General features: G+C 39.4%; 1 protein-coding gene across 1 annotated transcript in view; it reads left to right on the top strand.

Annotated features, from left to right (window-relative positions):
- The window catches only part of LOC140458063 (fatty acyl-CoA reductase 1), a 199,017-nt gene that overhangs the window by 99,372 nt on the left and 73,058 nt on the right, over positions 1-26,587 (top strand). Inside the window, exons 3-4 of the mRNA XM_072552107.1 lie at positions 15,415-15,581; positions 17,136-17,315. Of these exons, the coding sequence (XP_072408208.1) occupies positions 15,415-15,581; positions 17,136-17,315 (347 nt within the window). The remainder of the gene's footprint in view (positions 1-15,414; positions 15,582-17,135; positions 17,316-26,587) is intronic.

The following is a 26,587-nucleotide window of genomic DNA, read 5'->3' as shown; positions in this document are numbered from 1 at the left end:
CTCACTATCACATGTATCCTTTCTCTACCTAAAACAAGAAGTGTGTGTGATTATATGCATTAAGGAAATGTTAACTTAATTATTTTAAATAATGGACTTAATAATTTTAAATAAATAATCCCAGGGGGGATATGGGTGAGAAATTACAGTAGAATTGAGTTCTATTTAAGAGTCGTACAAACATTTACTTGTTTGGTTGCAAAGCAATTTGCTGTGCATTTTAAACAATGTCAGCCAGGTGAGACTGGAAGTTACTGTTGGTAATAACAGGAAATGAATACTTAACATGTTTGTGTGATATTTCTCTGTCAGAAGGGTGAAACTATTTAACGGCGGATAACAGATAAAGAAATGTCATTGAACTTGACTGTTAATTATTCATCTGTTATTCTCCTCAATTGTAATTTGGCGTATGTTGCGTTTTGCTTTGACAAAACTCATTCTCTTGCTCTGGAAAGGAACTAATGTGCTCTGCAATTATTATGGAAGTAAATAGAACCTGAGTTGCAAGAATGCAGCCTTAAATATTGTCAGATTGATCTGATTACTTTGAAGTACAGTATAGAATTTACAATGTCTCAATATTTAAATGATTTATTCTTATTGTCAGTCTTCATATGTTCATCATTGTCCCATGGAGTTGGCTACTAGAAAATAAACAGTACCAGCTTTCTCCTGGTTGCTGTATCTTGGTGAAGAGTATAATCAAAACTAAGAGCCACTATCAAAGTTACAGAACGTAATGGGCACAGAGCTATCCCAAAAATATCCTAACTTTATATTTCATTATTACTTCCTAAATCTAGGCATTTTCATTATAATTCTTTAAATGCAGTGGTGAGCCTTGCTTGACCCCACTTTAATTTTTCAGCCATAGGGTCTTTAATTATTACGAAGCAAGTATTTGGTCCTTCCCCAGGACAAAGTCTTGCCGTTGAGCAGCCAACCACTGCCGGTACTACTGATGGAAGAGCATAATGGATGTTTCACAACCTATAGTAAGTATGGAATCTCACTGAGGTCAGCCTGGCAGGCTCTGCAAATGAGTTGACAGGATGCAGTTAGATAGGGAAGGGAGGATGAATAGGGGAAGGGAAAACTATAGGAGGGTATCCAGTTGACACCAGGGATCCAGAAAAGAAGCTTCATTGGCCAGCAGTCCAAGGACAAATCTGGTGATCCATATGTTGGTTGCAGACCAGACTTACTGCCTGTTAAATCTGAGTGAGTGATGTGATTAGGTCTTTAAGTGTGATTTGGAACAGGGTGAACCATCTCAAAAATAAGGTATACATCATCAATGTAAGGAAGTTCAGAGAACAAGCCTGAGTGAATGAAGCAATTGGTGAGGTAAGGGTATTATTGTGATTCCAGCTGATGCTAATACTGGTCAAATCAGATTCTAGAATGAAACATGGCTTGATAGATCATGTTTTGAAGTTGACACAAGAGCCTAAGTTTATTACACACAGATCAGCTGTGTGTCAATATGCTAGTCAATTTGAAAGGATCTTAGTATAAACCATAAACACAAATTCAACCCTTTTTCCTCAGAAGTATCATTTTCAGATACTCAACCCCAGTGAAAATTTTACTTCTATATAAAATATTTAACTTCTTATTTAACTACACCCATAGTGCTGTTACAGAGGGAATGGATAATATATGGACAGTAATGAATCCCAAATTTGCCATTGATAGCATCAGCTGGAAGTGGTGTTGTGGCGCAATGGGTTGCTTCCTTGCTTCTAAGGCAGAAGCTCTAGGTTCAAGTCCCATACAAGCACTTGTAGGCCAAGGAAAGATTACATTTTATACTGTTTAATTTGTTTTTCCCAGAAAAGAGCTATAGTACAGCTAGGGTCATACTTTCTAGAAGCAGTCCATTGTGTGATAAGTTACTGTGTTCTACAATTTGGGTGTTACCTCAGTACGTGATCTCTTTCTTCCTCTGAAAAAAAATCTTGGGTAATCTTGGAGTGAAGTTTTAGTCCTTCACTCACAGTCATCCATACTTGCACCTGCTGTATGCTGTGTAAATTGCTCAGCCGTCATCATGTCATTATGCCCCTTATTCTTGCCCCTTTTTCTCCAAGCTTTCAGTAGGCAATCCACAATGTGGTGAAATGCTTACTAGTACATTGCACACTCTCTGTCATTTATACTTCAGTACAGAACTTGGGCAAACTGAGCAGGGACTGTCCATTACAGTCCCTGTTCCCTAACATCTGCTCTGGTTTACTTGTGATGTGTGAGTCAACTTCCTTTCTCAAAATTCAGCATTTTATTAAATTGCAAAACACAACCTTTACTATATTTTTGTGGAACTTCATATAGTATGGTGTGTTTCCTCAAGAGACTTTGACCTTTAAGTATATTGTGTAGATTTTATTTTTATTGGACCTTTTTTAGACATAATATTGTATCAAAAAGTTTAAGCTGGCTTTGAAAAAGGACAAAGAACAATTTATTGTAAGAATAATTAACTCTGATGTGCTTAAAAAAGGATCTGCGCCAGATAAAATAGAATCAGAGTTTGGCAGACAAAACAGTGGTGATGATACTATCTACCTTTTAAGAGGTGTATTTTGTCCTTTTTTTGATGAGGAAAGGTTGAGACAGATGTATTGCACGGTCTGCTCAAAGTAAAGGCCTTGGGTTTTTTTTAAGGTTGATATAATGGAAGTCACCTGAATGGGTGGAGTCAAGCTCCCACAGATCCAGGACTTTTAGTTTTGACTTTCAGCAGTTGCTGGGGTCTTGAAGCTGGATGTGGAATCTCTTAGTTCTCTCTCTAATAAGCTAAAAACTGGGGTTCCCTTCCTCAGCTGACAGAAGTGCACATGAGACAACCTGCTTTATTGAATTTGCATTTGCCAAGGATGTGTTTACGGGATGTTACTATTTTGAAACAGCTAATTGGTAGTAGTTAATCGATATATTATTAAGCATTTTGATAGAGTTACAGTGAAACCATTTTTTTTCTTTTGTATTCACGTTATCTGTATTTTAACTGACATGTAAAAATAAAACGTGTTTCGGTTAAAGTCAAGTAGTTTGCCCAATCAAATAGCATCTGGAATGCAATGCTTTGCACATACCTTTAAAATAAGAAAAAGTTAGGGTCTGGACTGTCTTCCTAATATATTTTGAGGGAATTTGCTCCAGTCCATAATAACAGGATCGAAACAACAGGTTCTCTTTTAAAGATTATTTGCTGGGTACAATCAAGGTGTGTTTCCATGAGCAGTGGGATATAACAAACAAGTCCCTGGATGTCAAACAGTGGAAGATTAAGATGTAGAAGAAGAAAGTCTGCTTGTGACAGAAGCCACAATGATAATAAATCAACAACCAGGCTGATTAAAACAGGTTCAGAGGAGGACAGACAAGGTGAATAATATAGGCAGAGAGTAAACAGAAATCGTGGTAGCTAACATGGAAGGGAATCCCAAAATCTTCTGTGTACATATAATTAGTAAAAATTGATAGGAAAGAGCAGGTGATCTGGTTGGGCTCATTACATGTGCATGTTTTAGAGGCTACATATATTAGTTGGAGGCTGTATTCTTTGTACTCCAAAAGAATATGTACAAGCATTGTGCCTGTTTCAATTCAACAAAATAGGTGACTGCCATTCACTGGTTCATTTAACGAGGTAATGCTGTGATCACTCAGAGTCAACCTATCTGATGTCAAATGTAAGCAAAACCTGGCTCTTAACTGTCAATTAACACTAATGTGCTCATTCTCTATGGCAACACCCCTTCCCATCAATTTACTTGACAAGCAATCATCACTTGCCTCTCACGCACTATTCAGTGTGGGTTTTCCTTGATATTTGTTTTCTGATGAAAAAGCTTAAAGAGTGCAAAATGAAAAACTTCAACATAATGTGTCTTTATTTCTCAGCAATACAAAATTAATAGTTAATTGGATGATTGCAAGTTAGTTAAGGAAAACCAGTATGGATTTGTTGAGGACAAATTGTGTTTACGTAGTTTGGAGTTTTTGCTGAAGGAATTGATTGGATTGATCAGGGTAATGCTGTGAATGTAGTCTGTATGGATCTCCAGAAGGCATTTGATACAAAGGCACATAACAAAATTGAGCATAGATATAGTTCAGAGAAAAAGAGGGAGAGTAACAACACAGATACAGACTTGGCTGAGTGACAGGAAATAGTGTGTGGTGGTTAATGGTTTATTTTTGGACTGGGGGAAGGTTTGTAGTGAACAGCCCTAGGGGTTTGTGTTGGGACCCTTGGCCTTACCTGATTTAAATTAATGACCTAGATCTTTGCGTACAGGACATTTATAAAGTTTACAGATGATGTGAAACTTGGGAACTTTTTGAGCTGCCATGGGGATAGTGTAGAATTTGAAAAGGGCATAGATTGATGGAATGTGTCCCTGCATGAACAATGAAAATCATTGCAGAGAATGTGAAGTGGTTAATTTTGGCAGAAGGAATATGGACAAACCATATGAAACAAAAGGTGAAATTTTGAAAGGATAAAGGAGTAGGCACATCTGGACACATGTGTAGTCAAACTATTGAAGGTGGCAGGGCAGATTAAGAAAGCATATATTATCCTAGGCTTTATTACTTACTCTATAGAGTACAAAGCATTGACTTTGTGTCAACTGGAGCATGGTAGCCAGTTCTAGGCACCCGGGCCTGGGACAGTGGGTACTTCAGGGCCCAATAACTGTCAATTGGGACTCTAAGGGAGCCACTGTGCTTGGTATGGGGGCTGGGACATTACCACTGAGGTGCTGGACTGCTGTGCCTGAGTTGGTGGCAGGACCACTGTGCTTAGGTCAGAAGTATGCCCACTGTGCTGGGTAGGGGCAGGGGGGTAACACTGGGATCTGTTATTTCTGTCCCTAGTCCTATTGGACACCACTGGATAGTTTTAGAAGGATGTGAAGATATTGGAGAGACTGCAGAAAAGATTAATCTGAATTGCTCCAGGAAAGAGAAATTTCACTTATAGCCCATACGTTTCCAGTCAGTTTCCCTTGGAGAAGAACTGATAGCAATATTGAAAATCATGAGGTACATGGATAGAATAGACAGGGAAAATATATGTTCTAATTGGTAGAAGGCCCAAGAGGAACACGCATTGCATGTACTTGACAAAAAAATCAGCGGAGACATCATGAGAAACCTTTTCATGCAAAAGACTGATTTAGGCTCTGAAGTGCCCAATCTGAATGTGGTGGAGATGTTATCTGAAAAGGAAGAATGGTCAAACTTATTGAGGGAATATGGGGGAATGGCATCGGGAGAATTGCTTACTTGGAGAGCTGGCACAAACACAATAGGCTGAATGGCCTCATTCTGTGCGCTTAACAATTTTCTGATGCTGTGATAACAAAATACCTCAGGTACTTTGTTTTATAAAATTACTGCAATCTTCAGTTTGACATTTACCACAAATGCTTAAAATTATTTGAATTTATAAAGGAAAATGGCCCGGAAATCTGGTGTGATCAAGAATTTATGTTTATATCCTGTATTTAATGTAGAAAAGTAATCTAAGTGTTTCATAAAGCTCATTAAAAATGTCGTGCTGATCCAGAGGACATATTGCGAGGGCTGAAAAAAAGCCTAGTCAAAAAGTGGGCAATAGGGTGATAAAGAATGCATATGGGATGCATGTCTTCATTAGCTGGGGCATAGAATATAGGAGCAAGGAAGTCTTGTTGCAACTTTACAAGACATTTGTTAGGTCACGGGTGGAGTATGATGCAGTTCTAGTTGTCGCACTATCAGAAGGACATCATTGCAGTGGAGAAGATACAGATGAGATTCCCAGGATGTTGCCTGGAATAAAAGTTCCAGTTATGAGAAGAGAGTGGATGGGTTTATTTTCCGTGGAGCAAAGGAGGCTGAGGGGGGACCTGACTGAGGTCTGCAAAATAATGAGAGGCATAGACAGTAGATTATGAGAATCTCTTACTTGTGCTGACCTGTCGAAGATTAGAGGGCATTGGTTTAAGGTAAGGAGCAAGTGGTTTAGAGAGATCTGACAAAAAAAAAGTTTGACCCAGAGGGTGGTATTATATATGAAATGTGCTGCCTGAGACAATGGTGGAGGCAGGTACTCTTGCAACACTTAAGAAGCTTCTGGATGAGCATTTAAAATGCCAGGGTATAGTAGACTATAGTAGACTATGGACCAAGTGCAGGTAAACGAGTGTCGTTTGGTGTTTGTTGGTCGGCATAGACCTGGTGGGCCTAAGGGCCTGTTTCTATGCTGTATGACTCCTTGACTGTAAGTGCAAGCATTTAGAAGAGTTTCAAAGGAGGATTCAGAGGTGGAAAAGGTGAACAAGTTCCAGAGCATGGGGCACGGCTGAATTCACAACATCTGGAGATGGAGTAAAGAAGACAAGAGACATCAGAGTCACCGGGCACAACTCCTGGGCACTGAGAGCAGTTGACTCCTTCAGCTTTGTCTGAAACTTGGAATAGAAGAAAAGGGGTCTCAGGAATGGAGGGATTATGCTTTTCGAATTAAAAAAAATCAAACTGATCGTCTTGTCTAAGTTTATATATGGATATCAAAATTACATATAGTCAGGAGACATTTTTATCATGTGTAGTAAAGGGAAAAATAGACCTTGTGAAGTAGAAAATCAGTATTTCATTTGTGAGTATTTATTGTGTTTTGTAGTAATTTTCAGTGTGTGTGGCTTTATTGAGTGTCCCTGCTTTCGATTGGAACTGTTTTTTTTCTCTCTGTCTAGTGAAGAGCTATATGAGATATCATTGATGCTGTGCTACTTGAGGTCAGTTGTCAGCAGTGTTGTAATGGGTTTGTTCATAAAAAAAAATTCAGGGTTTTTAGTCATCAGCATAAACATAAGGACTGCCAAGAAAAAAAATGAGTGGTTTTCAAAGGGCTTAGAGCTGTCCTGGTCTATCCAATCAAACTAATTAAATCTGCCATGATTCTAGGTGTGATGACAGTGTGACTGATTTATTGAACTGACTCAGTTTTGACATTATCTTGAACTTTCTTGAATGTACCATAAATAATTTTTATAGCCTACTTCCAGTGAATACCTATGTCTGAAGCAAGAATACTCATTGCTTTGTGATGTGTGATTCTTTCCCTTTTGCTAATGACTCCACTCTTTGTTTTTGAGTTACATCAACAAATCACATTTGATATTCTTACTACCATTGTTCTTGAACAAAAACATTTTGATGTGTTCTGCATATTTCAAACCTCAGCAATTCATGCCTGAAAATCCCTATTGATTTGATTTATTATTATAATTGGTTAATGATTTTTGAGATTTGTAGCTCAGATTGATGATGTCTGTAAATTAGCTCACTGAGCTTGAAGGTTTGTTTTCATATGTTTCGTCACAATACTAGGAAACATCATCAGTGAGAGTCTCTGGTGAAGCACTGTGGGTGGCACAGTGGCACACGCTGCTGCCTCACAGCGCCAGTGATCCAGGTTCAATTCCTGCCTCAGGTGATTGAATGTGTGGAGTTCGCACATTCTCCCCGTGTCTGTGTGGGTTTCCTCCGGGTGCTCCGGTTTCCTCCCACAAATCCAAAGATGTGCAGGTTAGATGAATTGGCCATGTTAAATTGTCCATAGTGTCAGGTGAAGGGGTAAATGTAAGGGAATGGGTCTGGGTGGGTTGCGCTTTGGCGGGTTGGTGTGGACTTGTTGGGCCGAAGGGCCTGTTTCCTCACGGTAATTAGTCTAAAGTATGTCCTGCCTCCCTATTTATAGGTTTTGGTTTCTTAAGGAGGGTAATGTCATTTCCAGTTTTTTTAAGGGAAGGTAGATAAGGTTTAAATCGATGCATTTATTGATGGAGTTCAGCTTAGAACGCCATGCCTCTAAGAATTCTCGTTTGTGTCTTTGTTTCACCTGTCCTAGGATGTGTGTGCTTTTAGGGTCTGGAGCTCTACCTAAAGAACGGCAACTTGGCCAATATAGCAGCAGGGCTATCAGCATTTGTCGTGTCATATCTTAGCATGGACAATCACTTCTAGAAAAAAAAGGGTGAGGAAAAGGAGAGTAAAATGTGAACCAGAAATAATTCATTCTTAAGTGAGGTTAATTCTGGTGGACAGACGGAATATTTGGAATTTCAGTCAGCCAGATACCACTTCATGTGAAACTCCCTGAAGGAGGAGCCTTCCCTTATGCACTCTTGTATTCTCTTTGTTTTGATGCTGAAATTCTGCTACAAATAAAATAAGGAGTTTGCTATGTACTAACTTTTAAGCTATTTAATGAATGATGTTGGACAATTTAATGCATTAGTAAATAATTTGACAAAGCTAAAGGAAACAACTCTTGTTAGAAATATACCAGGGTTAATGTTCTTCTTCAGGCATAGTGCCATTTTAAGGGATTATCTCCTGGGGTCACACTAATCTGCTTTAATTAATTATGCAAATTGATAGAGAACACAAATAGTTTAGCTGCATACTTAACTAAACTGCTGATCAAGAATCAGTGAACTAACTGAGACTTTAGAAATGTCGGATCGATAATTAGCTAAACCCGTTGATATTGCGCTACTCCTGAGATTGAGGATATTAAGAGATGCTCCGCTGCCTGCTAAATAATACTTTCCTTTCAGAAGTTAGGCTCAATTCCATTTTCATTATTTAAAGCTGTGCACACATCAGAAAAATGAATGGTGTATGTACAATGTGTTATATGAAGTCAAAATACAGCAAATTGCTATCTTTTGGCAAAATCACCGCACAACTCTTCTGCTTTTTTGTCCCTTCAAAAACCGGAAGAAAATTGACCTGTGGTGGTCTGAGAGTATATTTACAGTAAAAACATATATTATTTGTTCTATAATATCATACTGAAGTTATTTCAGTTTTTCCAAAGCCCAGAATCAGAATCAAGTTGACTGGCTGCTCCCTCTAAGTAATCCTAAATTACTACGGGTCTTCAAAGTATGTGAGAAGGGAACATATTGTCATTTCTGTATGAAATATAAGGTTCCTGAGTGGGGATAAAAAAAGACCTGACTTTTCTCTTTTCAGGTGACAGTAGACTTGCTGCAAATAGAGTCATAGAGATGTACAGCACAGCAACAGACCCTTTGGTCCAACTCGTTCATGCTGATCAGATATTCCAACCCAATCTAGTCCCACCTGACAGTCCCAGGCCTATATTCCTCCAAACCCTTCCTATTCAAATACCCATCCAGATGCCTTTTAACTGTTTCCTCTCTATTTCTCTAGCTAAGTGCAAGGCTGAAATCTAATACTTGCTGTGTTTCTACCAATGCTATTCACGTGCCGCTACAGATATTTATTAACAAGGAAATAAAAACTGTGAAAATGACAGGCTTTTGAAAGTTGCACCATACTATATCATCCAAAGTCTTGTTTTCTTTTGCCACAAGCTTCTGCATTAAATGCTAATGACTCCAGCATTTTCTTAAGATTTGATTGCGTAGTGATTCATTAACCTGTTAAATTTTAGCAACATAGGAGCACACTAATTTTCTTTACCTGTTGTTAGCAGAGGCAAGGATAATCAATACTGGGAAATGGGCAAAGGAATTATGAAATTCACTCCAGTTAGTGAAAGGTTGGCTAATTCTGAAAACATTGTATGATTATGTATATTTAATTCTAGTTAGGAGCTCAAGCCTTTGAATTTCATTGTCAACTATCAAAAGTATTGCTACTTTTAATACTTTTCAACTGCGCAACAGCTTCCTCATTTCCCCTTCCCCCACCTCATCCTAGTTTCAAACTTCCAGCTCAGCACTGTCTCCTTGACTTGTCCGGACTTGTCCGACCTGCCTATCTCCTTTTCCACCTATCCACTCCACCCTCTCCTCCTTGACCTATCACCTTCATCTCCTCCCCCACTCACCCATTGTACTCTATGCTACTCTCTCCCCACCCCCACCCTCCTCTAGCTTATCTCTCCATGCTTCAGGCTCACTGCCTTTATTCCTGATGAAGGGCTTTTGCCCGAAACATCGATTTCGCTGCTCGTTGGATGCTGCCTGAACTGCTGTGCTCCTCCAGCACCACTAATCTAGTATTCAAATAGGCAGAGTTAAAAAATTCTGCTCACCAGTTTTCAGTTACTTTGTAAGATAGTGAAAGTAAAGTAAAGCAGTTGTTTAACTCTCAAGGAACAACAAACAATGCATTTCTCACATTAGATAATCACTGCTTCTTTGTTTGTTTAACCTTGTGTCCTGTTGCAGCTTGTCATGAATCATGGATGGATGCCTGTCAGACAGCCTCACACAGGATACCTCACACCTTCAGTGCATTATCTGGGCAAACATGGCACCTATTCTTAAAGTTCACTTGAGAATGTAACTTTAAGGAAGTTCTGAAATTTACATATGAAAGAACTGAAACCAACATGTTCATTCTAAAAGATGAGAGATTTAACAAACAATCCAGGTCTTTTGCAATATTTAACATCAGTGACATCACATTGTAAACTTTTGCTATAAATTCTGTGTTCTACGATCTTATACTCCACAACCTCCTGATGAAGGAGCAGTGCTCCGAAAGCTAGTGCTTCCAAATAAACCTGTTGGACAGTAACCTGGTGTTGTATGATTTTTAACTTTGTGCACCCCAGTCCAACACTGGCACCTCCAAATCATTACTTATGATGAGTAAGTCACATTTCTGGATTTTTATTGGGCATGCAAAAGGTCTACGGTACTTTGATGATTTACCACATGAGACTGAGCAGTAAATATTAGTGGGTGAAAAGGTGTTAGCTAAATGTTGTTGAGTATTTGATTGTGAAAACCTTCATAGTTAAGAGAGATCCTGATCGGAGTTTCTTCAGTGGGAGGTTTCTGAAAGTCGTAAGGAATTGCAAATGGCTACAAATGAGTATTAATACACTTCGTACAGGATCTTAGTTAAAAATCACACAGCACCAGGTTATAGTCCAACAGGTTTAATTGGAAGCACACTAGCTTCCGGAGCGCCGGTCCTTCATCAGGTGATAGTGTCCTGATGAAGGATAGTATCACCCGATGATGGAGCAGCGCTCCGAAAGCTAGTGTGCTTCCAATGAAACCTTTTGGACCATAACCTGGTGTTGTGTGATTTTTAGCATTGTACACCCCAGTCCAACACCAGCATCTCCAAATCATGACTACAGGATCTTAGGCTAGGTTGGGAGAGCCCATTTGAAATTCACCTTCCCCCACCCATTTCCCCCATGAGTGCGTGTCTTGGATACTTTTTTTACCATTCTCAATTTAGAAACCCTAAGACTAGCTACAGTGCTGATCTGCAGTATTCATGACTGCACAATCTAAGACAATTAACCAAGGGATGAAGTTTTAGTATAGTAGTTAGTTAGGAAGCAAAAATACACCTTGATAGGCATTAGAATCATATAGCATGGAAACAGACTCTTCAGTCCAAATAATCTGCACTGACTAGACATCCCAATCTGACCAAGTTCCGTTTGCTGTAATTTGACCCATATATCTCTGTACCTTTCTTTTTCCTATGCCCATGCAGATGCATTTTAATTGTACTTGTACCCACGTCAACCACTTCCTCTGGCAGCATGTTCTATACATGCACCGCCCTCTGCATGTAAAAGTTAACCCTCTGGTGCTTTTTCAGTATATCTCCTCGCACCTAAAACATATGCTGTCTAGTTTTGGACACCCCCAGCCCTAGGAAAAAGACCTAGCCATTCACTGTATCCATGGCCCTCATGATTTTATAAACCTCCATAAGGTCACCCTTCAGTCTTGGAAGCTCCAGGGTGGTCCTAGGGTACTCAGTCTCTCCCTATAGCTCAAACCCTCCAGTCTTTGCAACATGCTTCTAAATCTTTTCTGCACCCTTTCAAGTTTAACATCCTTCCTATACAACGGGGACCAGAATTGTATGCAATATTCCAAAAGTAGTCTCGTCAATGTCCTGTAGAGCAGTATTGCCCTTCCCATTCATATGAAGGTGACCTCATTCGCTTTTGTCTAGAGTTGAACACATACTCAAGTCTGAATAATTTCCGTGACACCTGTTTCTGCGATGAGTCAAACAACTCAGTTCGAAGAACTTTGTGAAATTATTAGTCACAGATGCTGGCAGAACATTGTGTTCTGATCAAGTTCAAGTGTAGGTTAGCCATCAGAAAGTGTTGTGTTTGTGCCCTCTTTACAATAAGGGTCAGCATGCCTAAATGCCACAGCTCATTTTGATGCTGAACCATTTTTATGATTGTCTCTCTGGAAGCTTGAATTCCAGGCGGGCTCTGGACAGTTAGTATCAGCAGAGGTTCAAATATGGGTGGTTTCTTTAGCTTGTTCATGACCGGTGGCTTTCACTACCAGCTTAACTATTCTAAAAATAAGTTATTACTTGTTCACTGTAATTAACATCTGAAATATTTAATTGCTGATTTTGTATCTCCCAAAATGACTTCAAAGAACAAAGTAAACAGTTGTGTTTGACTTACTATATACAATGCAAGTGACCCGAACAAGTTGTTTAGTGTAAATATGAAGCATCCGTTTTTAAAGATGTTTATATGAAAATGACAATCAATGGCAAAACAAGACTGCTGGCCTCAAGCAAAGTCTAGCAGAGCAACCTGTTGTGATAATTTGTGTCCCATCAACATGTTGTAGATGGTGATGTTTGGTAATGGGGATTTACAGTATTCAAGCAACGAGTCACTTAAAGAATTCTTACAGATGGCCTGAATAACATAGAAATTGAATCATTTTTGAACAATTACATACAGAAAAATAAAGGTTGGACCCACATCTGCGTGAAGTTGAAATGTTATGAAAAACATTGACAAAAATTAGTTTGAAAACTCTTAATTAAATCTTAGCATTGCCATTTAATAGCATTCAATAAATCTTGTTTGCAGTAGTTATTTCTCAGATTATTGTTTACATCCTGATTGCATCTTATGGAACAGAGCAGTTTTGTTTTAGATGAGAGTTCTAATGGGCAGAACAGTAAAAGAGAAGTTCTCAATTGATGCAAAGAAGCAGGGAATGGGATGCCACAGAACAAAGAACAAAGAAAATTTACAGCCCAGGAACAGGCCCTTTGGCCCTCCAAGCCTGTGCCGATCCAAATCCACTGTCTAAATGTGTTGCCCTAAATGTATCCCTGTGCTCCCCACCTACTCATGCATCTGTTTAGATGCACCTTGAATGAATCTATCATGCCTGCCTCTACTATCTCTGCTGACAGTGCGTTCCCGGCACTTACCACCCTCTGTGCAAAATACTTTCCACATGTATCCCACTTAAACTTTTCTCCTGTCACCATGAATGCGTGACCTCTCATTGTTGAATCCCTCACCCTGGGAAAAAGCTTATCGTTATCCACCCTGTCTATACCCTTCATGATTTTGTAGACCTCAATCAGGTCCTCCCTCAATCTCCTTTTCTTCTTTGAAAACAATCCTAACCTACTCAACCTCACTTCATAGCTACCTTCCATACCAGGCAACATCCTCATAAACCTTCTCTGCACCCTCTCCAAATCGTCCACATCCTTTTGGTAATGTGGCGACCAGAACTGTACACAGTATTCTAAATGCGGCCAAACCAAAGTCTTGTACAATTTTAAAATGACCGGCCAGCTCTTATACTCAATACCCCGTCTGATGAAGGCAAGCATACCATATGCCTTCTTGATCACTCTATCCACCTGTGCAGCCACCTTCAGGGTACAATTGACCTGAACTCCCACGTCTCTCTGCTCATCAACTTTTCCAAGGCTCTAGTTCGCTCTAGAATTAGACCTTCCAAAATGCATCACCTCACATTTGCCTGGATTGAACTCCATCAACTACTTCTCCACCCAACTCTCCAGTCTATCTATATTCTCCTGTAATTTTTGACAGTCTCTGCTTTCTGTTACTCCACCAATCTTCGTGTCATCTGCAAGCTTAGTGATCAGACACCAATGCCCTCTTCCAGATCATTTATGTATTTCACAAACAACAGTGGAACACCTTTCTCCATTTTGAGAAACTCCCTTCAACTACTCTGTGTCTCCTGTTGCTCAACCAGTTCTTTATCCACCTAGCTAGAACACCTTGCACACCATATGACTTCCCTTTCTCCATTATTTCACCATGTGGAAACTTATCAAATGCCTTACTAAAGTCCATGTATATGACATCTACAGCCCTTCCTTCACCTATCAACTTGATCACTTCCTCAAAGAACTCTATTAAGTTGGTAAGCCGCGATCTCCCCTGCACAAACCATGTTGCCTATCACTGATAAGCCCATTCTTTTCCAAATATAAATAGATTCTATCCCTCACTACCTTCTCCAGCAACTTTCCCACTACTGACATCAGGCTCACTGGTCTGCAGTTACCTAGAATATCCCTACTACTCTTCTTGTACAGAGGGCCAACATTAGCAATCCTCCAGTCCTCCAGCGCTTCACCTGTGTTAAAGGATGCTATAGAGATCTCTGTCAGGGCCCCAGCTATTTCCTCTCTCGCCTCCCTCAGCAACCTGGGATAGATCCCATCCAGTCCTGGTGATTTGTCCACCTTAATATTCTTTAGCCTATCCAACTCGTCTTCCTTCCTTATGTCAATGTGATCCAGAGTAAACAAACTTCTATCTAATCTCAGCATTCATCATGTCCCTCTCCTCAGTGAACACTGATGCAAAGTAATCATTGAGAATCTCACCCATTTTCTCAGGTTCTCAGCACAGCCTCTTGTGGAGCATCGAAGGACAGGAATTTCTTGGAATTTTGCATTAATCTTGATTTCTGCTGAATCTTGTCCTGAAGTTGTACTCAATGTTGGTAGGGTAATGACAAACACTGGCAGTTCATTAAAACCCTCCTCAGAGTTTAGACCTATTGCAGCTTAAAAACTGAGGAAATCAACAGTGTACATACACTTCTAGATTTTCCTAGACTCCTAACTTTTTCTTATGTGCTTATTATAATTTGAGAGCTGATTTTTAAATGATTAAAGTTTTGAGCTTTCCAGTGCATGGTGAATCATACTTGGTGTTGAAAAATAGAATATTCCTAAAGGACAAAGTTATGCTTCATTTTCTGATAGCTTCAAGATGGATTTCGATATCCTGAAGATAAAAATGTGTCCTGCCTGAAGATTATTGAGTGCAGTCATATCCCAAGGCATTAAACTCCTCCAGGATGATGTATTCACAAAGAATGCAGTATTACTCCAGCCTTAATGGTTTGCTTTAAATCAAGTTGCACTGAGTTTCAAAACCAAAATTGCAAATGTTCGTAACCCATGGAAACAGGTTAAGAATTACCTTTTCAACTTAATAGAAGTTCACCATATTAAAAACGTACACCGAGTGAAGCAAAATTGTCGCAAAAAGTTTTTAAAATGTAGCCACTATTTTAATCTTTCTTTCTATTGCAGTTGTTTGATAGGGTGAGGGAAGATTTTCAGAAGAAGATTATTCCTATTGGCAGTGAGCTGATGCAGCCTAACCTGGCCATCAGTTCAAAGGACACTGAACATCTGCTCTCCTGCATTAACGTTGTCTTCCACTGTGCAGCTACCATACGATTCGACGAGCCTTTAAAGTAGGTCCTTTTTCTAATCTATCCACTCAGATTCGAAAGGAAAGAAAGTGCTATACTAAATTCTAATTTCCTGTATAGATAACTTTTTATAGTTATTGCTGGTTCTGATCTGTTTGTGACCATTGGAATAATTGGTTAGAATTTGTTGCCCTCCCACAGCCACTGCTTCCCCTAACGATAGCACACCATAAATGCGAATTGTCCTTCAGGTAGCATCTTCCATTATTCATGAGCCACCAGCTCACGGTTTATGATGCAATTTTATTGTAGGTTAGGGCAACAGGTAAAGCTCCTATCTCAGCTGGATTAATGATTAACCCCTCGCTGTTAATGTTATTCTTGATGACACAACAGCCAGTTAACTAATTTAGCTAACCAGCCTCTCTAAACACAGGTTAAACATTTCAACAACTACTTTGCAGGTAATTGTGGTATCCAGTCGTACCACACAATTAATGATAGCATGATTGAAATCAGGCATGTTTACTTCATGAAAAGGTATTTCATAGAGAGTAATTAGATGATTCTTTCTAGAGCAGGATTTTAAAATATTAAGACTAATTCCGTATTTTGACAAACTGTAGCAATTCCTTTACTTCTGTGTCCTTTACTTCTACAGTTGTTTGGGGGAGACAAAACCCTCCAAATATGTTGCAATGTTATCATTACAGAATATTTCGTAAAATCATTGTTACAGAAAGTAATGAAAACAAAACTCTCCACAAGCCAGTAATTTGAAGCATCCCCCAACCATTCATGAAGAAATGCACCAATCCATGCATGTCCACAAGAATATTAGATCAGTATGATTTTATTCTATGGTGATGTGATGTCAACATTTTCTCCGAATTATTTTTATTTAATCTTAATAATTCTAAAAACCTCTTGCAGAGTGAAGGCACATTTTTGACCTGCTCCCAGACTTCTAATGCTGTATGAACAAAGGTGCTGGAAAACCTTATTAGGTCAGGCAGCATCTGTGGAGAGAAACAAAATTAAAGTTTTCACATTGATTACCTTTCATCAGAAGTAGATTTTTCCTAATGCTGTTTGATAGCTAGCTATTAAAAAGGCACAGAGCTACTTTCCAGTGAGGACTCTTCTCCAGTATTTCATCCCATGGCTAGGGGGTTGATGGGGAGCAAATTAAAATTTTCATTGGTGGCACCTCAGAGCTCTGCAGCTGAAATCACATTTTCAGTGAAGTAAGGGAATTAAGCTTGCATGGTTTGGTTTTACTTTATAGGGCTACCTTTTGCCGTCACTGGGCTTGATCATAATCACAAATATTTTCAATTTGCACTGTTTTGCCAAATTGAAGGCAGATTGGCAGTTTCAGAGTTGCATTTATCTTTTCAGGCTCATTGGTTTGACAAATCAATTGATTTCTGTTTTGTAATGGCATTATTTTAACCAAAGGATATAATTATATGTTTTCGCAGGAATCACAAGAAAATAGTATGTTGTCATATAGGCTGAACGCTTGTACATTCATTTACCTTACTAGTTTTCCCTCTCCATGACCCTATTTTCCTTTGCTCTTGCCCTGTACAGACATGCCCTGCAGCTAAATGTGGTGGCTACACAGCAACTGTTAGTGCTGGCCCGGCAGATGCAGAAGCTTGAAGCCTTCATTCACATTTCCACTGCTTACGCAAACTGCAACCGGAACCATGTAGAAGAGGTCATATACCCTCCACCTGTAGAGCCAAAGAAACTCATCGACTCTTTAGAGTAAGATTACTTTTATAATTGTTTCATTATTTAGCTTCATTTGCATGTTCTTGTCAGGAATTTAAATATCAGCCAACTTGAAAGATGGAAAGCAGCAATGGGATGCTGGTCTATCAAATGTTAAACTTTTATTGTTGATCTGTATTGTGAAATAATATGTAAGCAGATTGTCTTTTTAATAGCGTTTTACAATCATAGAACAAAGTTATATAGTGGCTTTTGTGGGGTAGTGGTGGTATTCTTACCCCAGGTTCAGAAAGTCTGGTTAAAGTTTCATCAGATAAGGAGCTGTGTCATAGTATGTCCAAACATGTTGATCTTTTTATACAGCAAAGTTGCATTTGTTCTGCAAATTTATATTTTTTATATTTTGTAGGATATGTGGTAAGAACATTTAATTTTCAGTATCACATCAGAGTTTAGTTGCACAGTATAACTTGCTTTAAATCATTTAGGTTGACTTCAACTCTACAAGCCATCTTAAACAGCTTTAAGCTGCAAATAAAATGGGGATAGTAGGTGAATAAAGTATGAGGAAGAAATGGAGAGAGATTAAGCTCATTCAATATGGAGAGAGATTAAGCTGCATCAGTAAAATAGGGGAAGAGATTTAACTAGAGATAACATAATATTCAAATTCCATGCAAGTGTAACCTGTGTGATGTGTTAATTATTCAGAATTATTAAGAAATTGGAACATATACAGTTTTCTGCCAGTCACATACTATGTAGATTTTGGCTGAAGAGGTGGAAGTTAGAGGGTCGGTGCATATTCCAGCTGCAATCTCATCTCTGATAGAAAGCAGACACAATTTTAGATTTTAGTGGCAGTAAAGGGTTTTATTAATGAGGGGTGTGGAGTGACAGCCAGTTTATAGGCAGCGACCGGAGGGTAGGCTGAAAGGAATCTACTCAGGACACCAGGGAAGCAGGCTACATTCCAACTTGTGCTGTCTGTACATGGTTTACAAAATATGAATGCAACTGAGTTTCAAATTGACCAGGGCAGATGGAGTAGGAGAAAGTGAGGACTGCAGATGCTGGAGACCAGAGTTGAAAAATGTGGTGCTGGAAAAACACAGCAGGCCAGGTAGCATCCGAGGAGCAGGAGAATCGACGTTTCGGGCATAAGCCCTTCCTGAAGAAGGGCTTATGCCCGAAACGTCGATTCTCCTGCTCCTCGGATGCTGCCTGGCCTGCTGTGTTTTTCCAGCACCACATTTTTCAACTTAGGGCAGATGGAGAACTGGAATCAGGATAGGGTATTGCTGTATCAGTGTTATTAAAATTTCATTACCATAGAATAGATTTTCCCCAAAACTCCCACTTCTCAGTCAAATAAAACTTGTTTTGTTATGTTCTGGCCTTGTTCCCAACAGGCTGGAGCTGTTTAACTCTTCAAAGGCTGCCTACTCTATGTAAAATATTGGCATTTCAAAAGGTGAACCCTTAAGGATATGTTAAATCCCTAAAAACGTCCCAATTAACAAAGGAGGCAACTTCATCTTTCAGACCAGTTCCTTATAAAAATTGGTTGGTTTGGGACCAAAGGTGAGATGTTGTTATACATGGTGTCTGTGGCATTTTATCATCTTCATTTTTTTGACTTCTTTGTGACCAGATCTGGTTCCAAATTGGCAGTTGCGCTAAATCACAAATGTTTCTGATCAAAACTGAATGGTTCTCCAAACCCTTTTTAAGGCATGACCACCCACTCTAAAATCAGTATTGCATGGATTTCGAAGCCAGCATTTAACTTGCCAGTGGGCTTTTGTGGGTTGTGGTAATGTCCCTATCTGTGGGCCAGAAAGTCTGATTTCAAGACCCACCTTTCATGTAAATGTACTGTAACAAACGAGGCTTAGAAGATTTGAGCAATAGGGAGAGGCTGAATAGACTGGAGCTATTTTCTCTGGAGCATCGGAGGTTGAGGGTGATCTTACAGGTTTATAAAATCATGAGGGGCATTGTTAGGGTGAAAAGCCAAGGTAGGGGAGTCCAAAACTAGGAGCATAGTTTTAAGGTGAGAGGAGAAAGATTTAAAAGGAACCTAAGGGGCAACATTTTCATGCAGAGTGGCGTGTGTGTGGAGTCAGTTGCCAGAGGAGATGGTGGAGGTTGGTACAATTACAACATTTAAAAGGCATCTAGATGGGCATATGAATAGGGAGGATTTAGAGGAATCTGGACCAAATGCTGACAAATGGGACCAGGTCAGACTAGGAATGTCTGCTAGGTGCAGATGAGTTAGACCAAAGGGCTTGTTTCCATGTTGTATGACTCTGTTACCCCTCAATCTCCTCTGCTCCAAGCAAAGCAAAACCCTTCCATCCACTCTTCCTTCACAACTAAAATTTGGCAGTCTAGGCAACATTCTAGCAAATCTCTTCTGTATGTTCTCCAGTGTAATCACATCCCTTCTCTAATGTGCATTCTAGAACTGCACACAATACTCGAGCTGTGGCCTAACCAATTTTTTTTTTACAGTTCCAACATAACTTTCATGCTCTTAAACTCTCTGCCTCGGTTAATAAAGATGTGGATGTGCCGATGTTAGACTGGTGTGTACAAAGTTAAATATCACACAACACCAGATTATAGTCCAACAGGTTTAGTACCCGAAAAAAGGAGCAGCACTCTGAAAGCTTGTATTTCCAAGTAATTCTGTTGGATGATAATCTGATGTTGTGTGATTTTTAACTTGATTAATAAAGGCAAGTATCCCGCATACTTTCTCAACCACTTTATCTACCTGTCCTGCTACCTTAAGGGACCAGTGAACATGCACACTAGTGCTCCTGGTGCTTCTCAGGCTCCTACCATCCATTAATTGGAGACACCGGTGTAGGACTGGGGTGTACAAAGTTAAAAGTTACACAACACTAGGTTATAGTCCAACAGGTTTAATTGGAAGCACACTAGCTTTTGGAGCACCGTTCCTTCATCAGGTGATTAACTTTGTACCATCTGTTATGTATTCCTTTGCCTTGTTTATCCTGCCTAAGTACATCACCTCATGCTCATCAGGATTAAATTCCATTTGCCACTGATTAGCTTATCTAACCAACCTGTCCGTACCCTCCTGTAATCTAAGGCCCTCCTCCTCAATATTTAGCACCTCACCAATCTTCGAACCACCCACAAATTTACTGGTCAACCTCCTATACTCAAACCTAAACTGTATAGGAAAGCTAGGAAATGCAAAAATACTTGCAACAGACATCAAAGGGAATGCATAGGAGTATTTACTCTTGCTGCCCAAAATAATGTGTGGCCTGCCAGAAGTGTGCATCTAGAATGTGGTGGCCATTTTGGATTCAAAAGCCCATCCTTAAAGAATAGCATTAGACAAGTGAATTTTGCCAATAGAAACCCAAATATTGCACCATCATATATAAAACTCATCAATGCCGACTCCTCTCTTAGTCAGATTCCTACGTATTGTTGTGATTTGCTGGCCAGTTAACCTAACTTTGCTTCATCTTTTGGAATATGATAGGTTATGCATGTTATGGAAGCTTATTTGGATCCGATTAAATGATTTGAACTGATGTGATACTGGCCTTCATTTCATTGGATGTTACAGGGAGTACTTTATATACAGTACAATATCTCGTAATAGAAACCTTCATTCAGGGTCCGATTGAGAGCTCTCATGCTAGAAGAGACACAGGAACGAATATTTCTGTAAGCCTACAGTTGAATGGCAGGTGGAGCTTTAATAGTGTTACAGTCCTTTCCCAACAAAAATGATATTATGTAAGTACATACTCTCTCCTGCAAAATGCATAAACTAAATCCTAAGAGCCACACATGGACAGCTTTGAAAGTGGAGAATGAGGAGTTTGTGAAGTCTCAGAGTCAAGTCAATTCTCCCAAAATCTCTGAGCAGTCTTGCCCATTGGGTAGCTGATGAGGATAGTTAAGTGCCCACCTTATTGGCAAAATGGCCAGAATCTATCCTAATGCCATGGTTCCCACATTGGGACTGAAGGATTCTGGACAGCGGGCATAGAAGTGGAGTTGAGGCTGAGATGAGATCAGCCATGATCGAATCAAGTGGCAGAGCAAGCTCGAGGGGCTGAATTGCCTACTTCTGCTCCTGGTTCTTATGAAACTTAACAGGTGACTGAAGATGGCTTCCAGTAGCAGGCCAGGAACTACTTTGAAGATTTTATCTTTTTTTTGTATTTTTGAGTGTGGACTGAAATGAGAAAAGGACTGTTCTAAAAAAAAAATAAGGATTTTGGAAAAGATTGCTGCAATTGTTAAAATAAAGTTGAAATGTTTTAACCTGACATTCATTGAAAGTGTTGTTTATGCAAATGTTTGGTCAGGCAGTGAAGCAGGGTGGCACAGTAGCTCAGTGGTTATCACTGCTGCCGCATAGCACTGGAGACCCAGCCTTGGGCAACTGCCTGTGTGGAGTTTGCGCATTCTCTCCGTGTCTTCATGGGTTTCCTCTGGGTGCTCTGGTTTCCTCCCACAGTCCAAAGATGTGCAGGTTAGGTGAATTGGCCATAGTGTTAGGTGCATTAATCAAAGGGAAATGGGTCTGGGTGGGTTACACTTCGGAGAGTTGGTGTGGACTTATTGGGCTGAAGGGCCTGTAGGGAATCTAATCAGACAAGTTGGAGCCAGTGAGTGTTCTTACAGTGGAGATTCAGCCAGCAACAATTAGCTGATTGGTTTATAAAATAGTAACCAGTTGTCAGTGACAAAGCTAGTCTGCTTGCTAACAGCTATTTGATTGGCTTCCAACTAGTTAAACAGCTTCTACGTATGAACGTTTGGCAGAAGACATCAAACCTCCAATAAAGAAGGAGCAGTTCTTTTCTCTGCATTTTTTTTCATAAAATACCTCAAACCTGAAGAAACTCAATTTATTTTTCACCATCAGTTAATGTAAGCTATGGCTCTTCATCAACAAGTCAGATACTTCATAACTGTGAACCAGTTACTGTGTGCCTCCTGAAAGTAAGTGTATGTAACTGGAGAAAGAAAATTGAGGTGCAAGAAGTCCTGACAAGCTAAAAGGAACATCTACTTGAAACTTGTGGACGGTGACCATTGAGCTGCCTTCCCAGTCTTTCCTTCTGACCATAACGCTCAGTTTTTTTTTGCCCATCTGCGTGTGTGTGTGTGTATACATGTGTAGAGAGGGAGGTTAATAACAGTTTAGAGCTTTAACTAGTAAACTTACATGTCAATGGTTCATAATTGTTTGTCTGTAGCTAGAATCTATTTATATGAAGTCAATAAGAATCCATGTTAAATACAGCAACCTCTTCTGTGCTTATTGTCAACCTGAGTTTAAAAGCAGGGTAAATTGAGAATTTTGCAAACAAAATTGTTAACTTTTGTGAAGGCCTGTTTTCCAGTACCTTAACCCAGTGAGGTGTAACACTATTGACATCTCCATATTGACATACCCCATTTTGTAGCTGCTGGAATCAAAGGAATTGAACTGTGATTGAAATCCAACATCCAATAGATACGCCATACTTGATGTTTATACTTTCAGACCTCTTCAGAGGGTGCCTCCAATTGGAGGTCCCTTGCACTCCTCCACCTTTATTGACAGTACTCATGTCTCTTGGAGGAAATACCCACAGCCTTGGGTCCTCTACTTGGCCTTTCTGCCTGTGCAGCCCATCCATCACCATCTCCACTAGATGATATATGTGGAGCTGTTTAGTAATTGTCTGCCCCTATGAAGATCATGCAGGTAGGGATCCTCAGGCACCACTGGGGGGGGTTTGGATGTGGAAGTCATTGGATTAACCAGGTCTGCATCTTAAAACAGTGTTAATAGGATTGTACCCAAGATTCTAATTTGTTCTGAATTCTGTTAAAAAAGAGACACTGAATGGTATTTCATTGGGGTGACAAGAGTATCAGCAAGTTAGCTGGAGAGCTAGTGAGAGTTCTGCTTTACCTGTTTTAGGAAGACCTGCCAAATTAAGTGATTGTGAAGATTGGGCCTGAAATTACAGGAGAATGAGAGGGTATATAAATGAAATTTACAAAATTCGTAAAGACAGCGTAAATGCAGAAAGGATAATTCTGCTGTCATGGGGGAGGGGTTGGTGGTCTAGAACCAGGCAATGCAGTCTCCAAATATAGGACTAATTATTTAGGAGTTAGATAAGAAGGAAGTCCTGCACTCGGAGTATTGTGATTAATTGGAATGTTCTATGTCAGAGGGCTGTGGAGGGTCAGTCATGGAGAATGTCAAAGATAGTGATTGATAGAAGTCTTCATATTAATGATGTCAAAGGGCAGTGGGTTGGATAATGCATGGTGTTATGAAGCTGTAGACATGTACTGTACCTTTAAGGGAGCTGAAACTTCTGGCTGGCACAGAGTGTGCCGAAAAATTTTAAAATGTAACATTTGGTTGTGAAACAAATAGCTGGAGCTGCGTCCAAATTCCAATTTGGCCAAGCAGTTTAAATTATGCCCCAGATACCAAAATCCAATCGAATTTGAATTTTACTGTTTTGGATGAAATCAAACCAATGAGCCAGTCCAATGTTTTGTGGGTATATAAAATAGTGTATTTTGAATTGTTGGGAAGAACAGCAAAGAACAACCAAGTACCAACAGACTGCCAGCCGACTAGCTCTCTGAAAAGTACCTGTCCATAAGAAGGTTGTGCAGCAGAAAACCGGAGATGACCTAGAGGAATCTACAGAGGAAGTTTGACATCTGAAGACAACAACTGGTTTTGAAAATTGACTTGCTGTAAATTTAAGAGGGAATTTATCGGACCAGCATTGTAGAGTGGGAGGGAAAAATAGGTTTAAGAGAGGAGTTATAAATGGTTGTTGTTTAATGTTCTCTTTTGGACTTAAAGAATAAAATTGTTAATTTTTTTCTTTAAGTAGTGATATTTGGGATAGTTCTTTGCCACTCAAAATTGAACATATTAAGGTGCGAGGTGAGCTTTTCTGTGCCTGGTTTCAATTAGCAGAGGGGTTTACCCCATGTTGTAACAATGGCCTAGAATAGCGGAACAGGCTTGATATGCTAAATAGCCTTCTTCTTGTCCTACAATCCTATGAACTGCATGGATCTAATAAACTACCCTGAGGAACCACAGCAGTTGATGAGTACTATTTGTTGTTACCATCCCAGACCTGACTGTCAGAAGTAGCATGTATATGTGGGTAATGGACTATGATTGAGTACACCACAATGTGATAAAGAGTGGTCCCACAGATTTGTTAACAATTCCTTTCAGATATTAATGACATAGTGGATTGTCAAATGTTATTGCATTTCTCAAGAGATTACAGTTCTTTAATTTTGTTGCTCTGGACTCTCAAAGTCAATCTGTTATGAACTGCTTCAACAATTACTCCCATTCCAGTTGTTGATCACTCTCCCCTCTTGGATCAATAACCCCCTCCCCTGTCGCCAAAACTGCACTCCAGTCCTAAGTCTAGCTATTGACTGATAGCGAGCTTCCCAAAGCTACTAATGTTCCTGGATATTCCACAGAGGTCCAAAGTTGCTCAGTTCCGTCTATCATATGCTGCTTGTGGGCTTTACAACCCCTAGTCTCAGCTTAACTGAACTATTAGTGAGAGTTATTTTTTGTCTCGCGCATGAGTGCACACATGCACAACCTCTAAGTGATCTACCTTTAGATATGTCTGTCTGTTTCTCCAATTGCCTGTATCCTTTGAACTCTTCTTCAATGATCCTGAACTGTGCTGATTAACATATTGAAAACCTTCCGAAATGCTCTTCCCCTATTGCTGGGCAGAATTGTGTATTGGAAATGAGATCTCCTGGAGGTTACATTGTCACTGAAGCTGGAAGTAGACTTCATCACATAGCAGGAAAAATATTGACTTCATCCTCTAAATTGATAATATTAAAATTTGTTTTTTAATGGTGTTTAGAAATCAGCAATTTGAAGAAAATACAGAAAATATTCTGTAGCCAACAAATGAGTAATGCCATAACATTTTAGAACTGAAAATGTGTTGCTAGAAATGCATGAGCCCTTCTTCAGGCCCGAAACGTCGATTCTCCTGCTCCTTGGATGCTGCCTGACCTGCTGCGCTTTTCCAGCAACACATTTTCAGCTCTAATCTCCAGCATCTGCAGTCCTCACTTTCTCCTCCATAACATTTTAGACACCTTTTATGATCAATTGCTTCTTAAAGTAATTTAGGAGATAAATGGAACATTGGGTAATCTGTATTTGTTTTTCTTTTGGATGCACCTTGAATTAAACAGATGAAATGAATATTTTATCTTTGTTTCGGCAATAAAGATACTCAGCAAAATGAATCTAGAGAGTATCAGTCAGTGTTTATCAATTGCAGCTCAAGAACACAAAGCTGGTCATAAATTATAATGAGTAACATCAAATGTTTAGAAAGCAGACAAGGATAGCTGGTATAGGGATTGGAAATACTGTAATGAAACTTTTGCAGAATGATATTCTAGATTGGGGTTAAAATTGCAGGTCAGATGACTGGGCGGAATACAAAGGACAGGAATAACTATAAGGCTAATTAGAACAAAACAATTACAGCATGAGAGAAGGTGGACTGGAAATATTAGAACAGACAACAAAAGTTTCTATAAGTATCTAAAAAGGAAAAGTGTAAATAAAATTAATGGGTTGATCCTCTAGAGGGTGAGATTGAAAGTTAATAAGAGATAAGAAAGAAATGGCAGATCCAAAGAATAATATTTTGCTTCTGTCTTTACTTTGGAGTTTATAAAAATGTCCGAATAATATCTGTAAAAGGACGAGATGAACTTGGTGAAATTATACTCCATAGGGATGTAGTGTTGTGCAAACTGATGGACTATGGACTGATAATCCTCAGGTTCTGATGGACTTCATCCTCGGTTCTTAAAAGAATAAACTAGTGAGGTGGTAGATGCATTGCTGTTATTTTTCTAGAATTTGTTAGATTCTGGAAAAGATCCATCAGTCTGGAAAGTAGAAAATATAACCGTGCAACTCAAGAAGGAAAGGGAGGTAGAAAACAAGAAACCATAGGCCAGTCAGCTTAATATCTATCATGAGGAAGATGTTAGATTTGAGATTAGCAAGTTTATAACTGGGCACTTAGAAAAATTCAAAGCAGTCAGCATGATTTTATGTTTCTTTGAAGTTTCACAACGTCTTTCCTATAGCAGGGAGACCAGAATTAGACGCATATTCCAAAAATGGCCTAACCATTACCTTGTACAGCCACAACATGATCTCCCAACTCCTATACTCACTGACCAATAAAGGC

Source organism: Chiloscyllium punctatum, chromosome 32 (genome assembly GCF_047496795.1).
Source record: "Chiloscyllium punctatum isolate Juve2018m chromosome 32, sChiPun1.3, whole genome shotgun sequence".
Classification (NCBI taxonomy): domain Eukaryota; kingdom Metazoa; phylum Chordata; class Chondrichthyes; order Orectolobiformes; family Hemiscylliidae; genus Chiloscyllium; species Chiloscyllium punctatum.
Note: the sequence above shows the minus strand (reverse complement) of the source record. Positions and strands in the feature narration are given on the sequence as shown.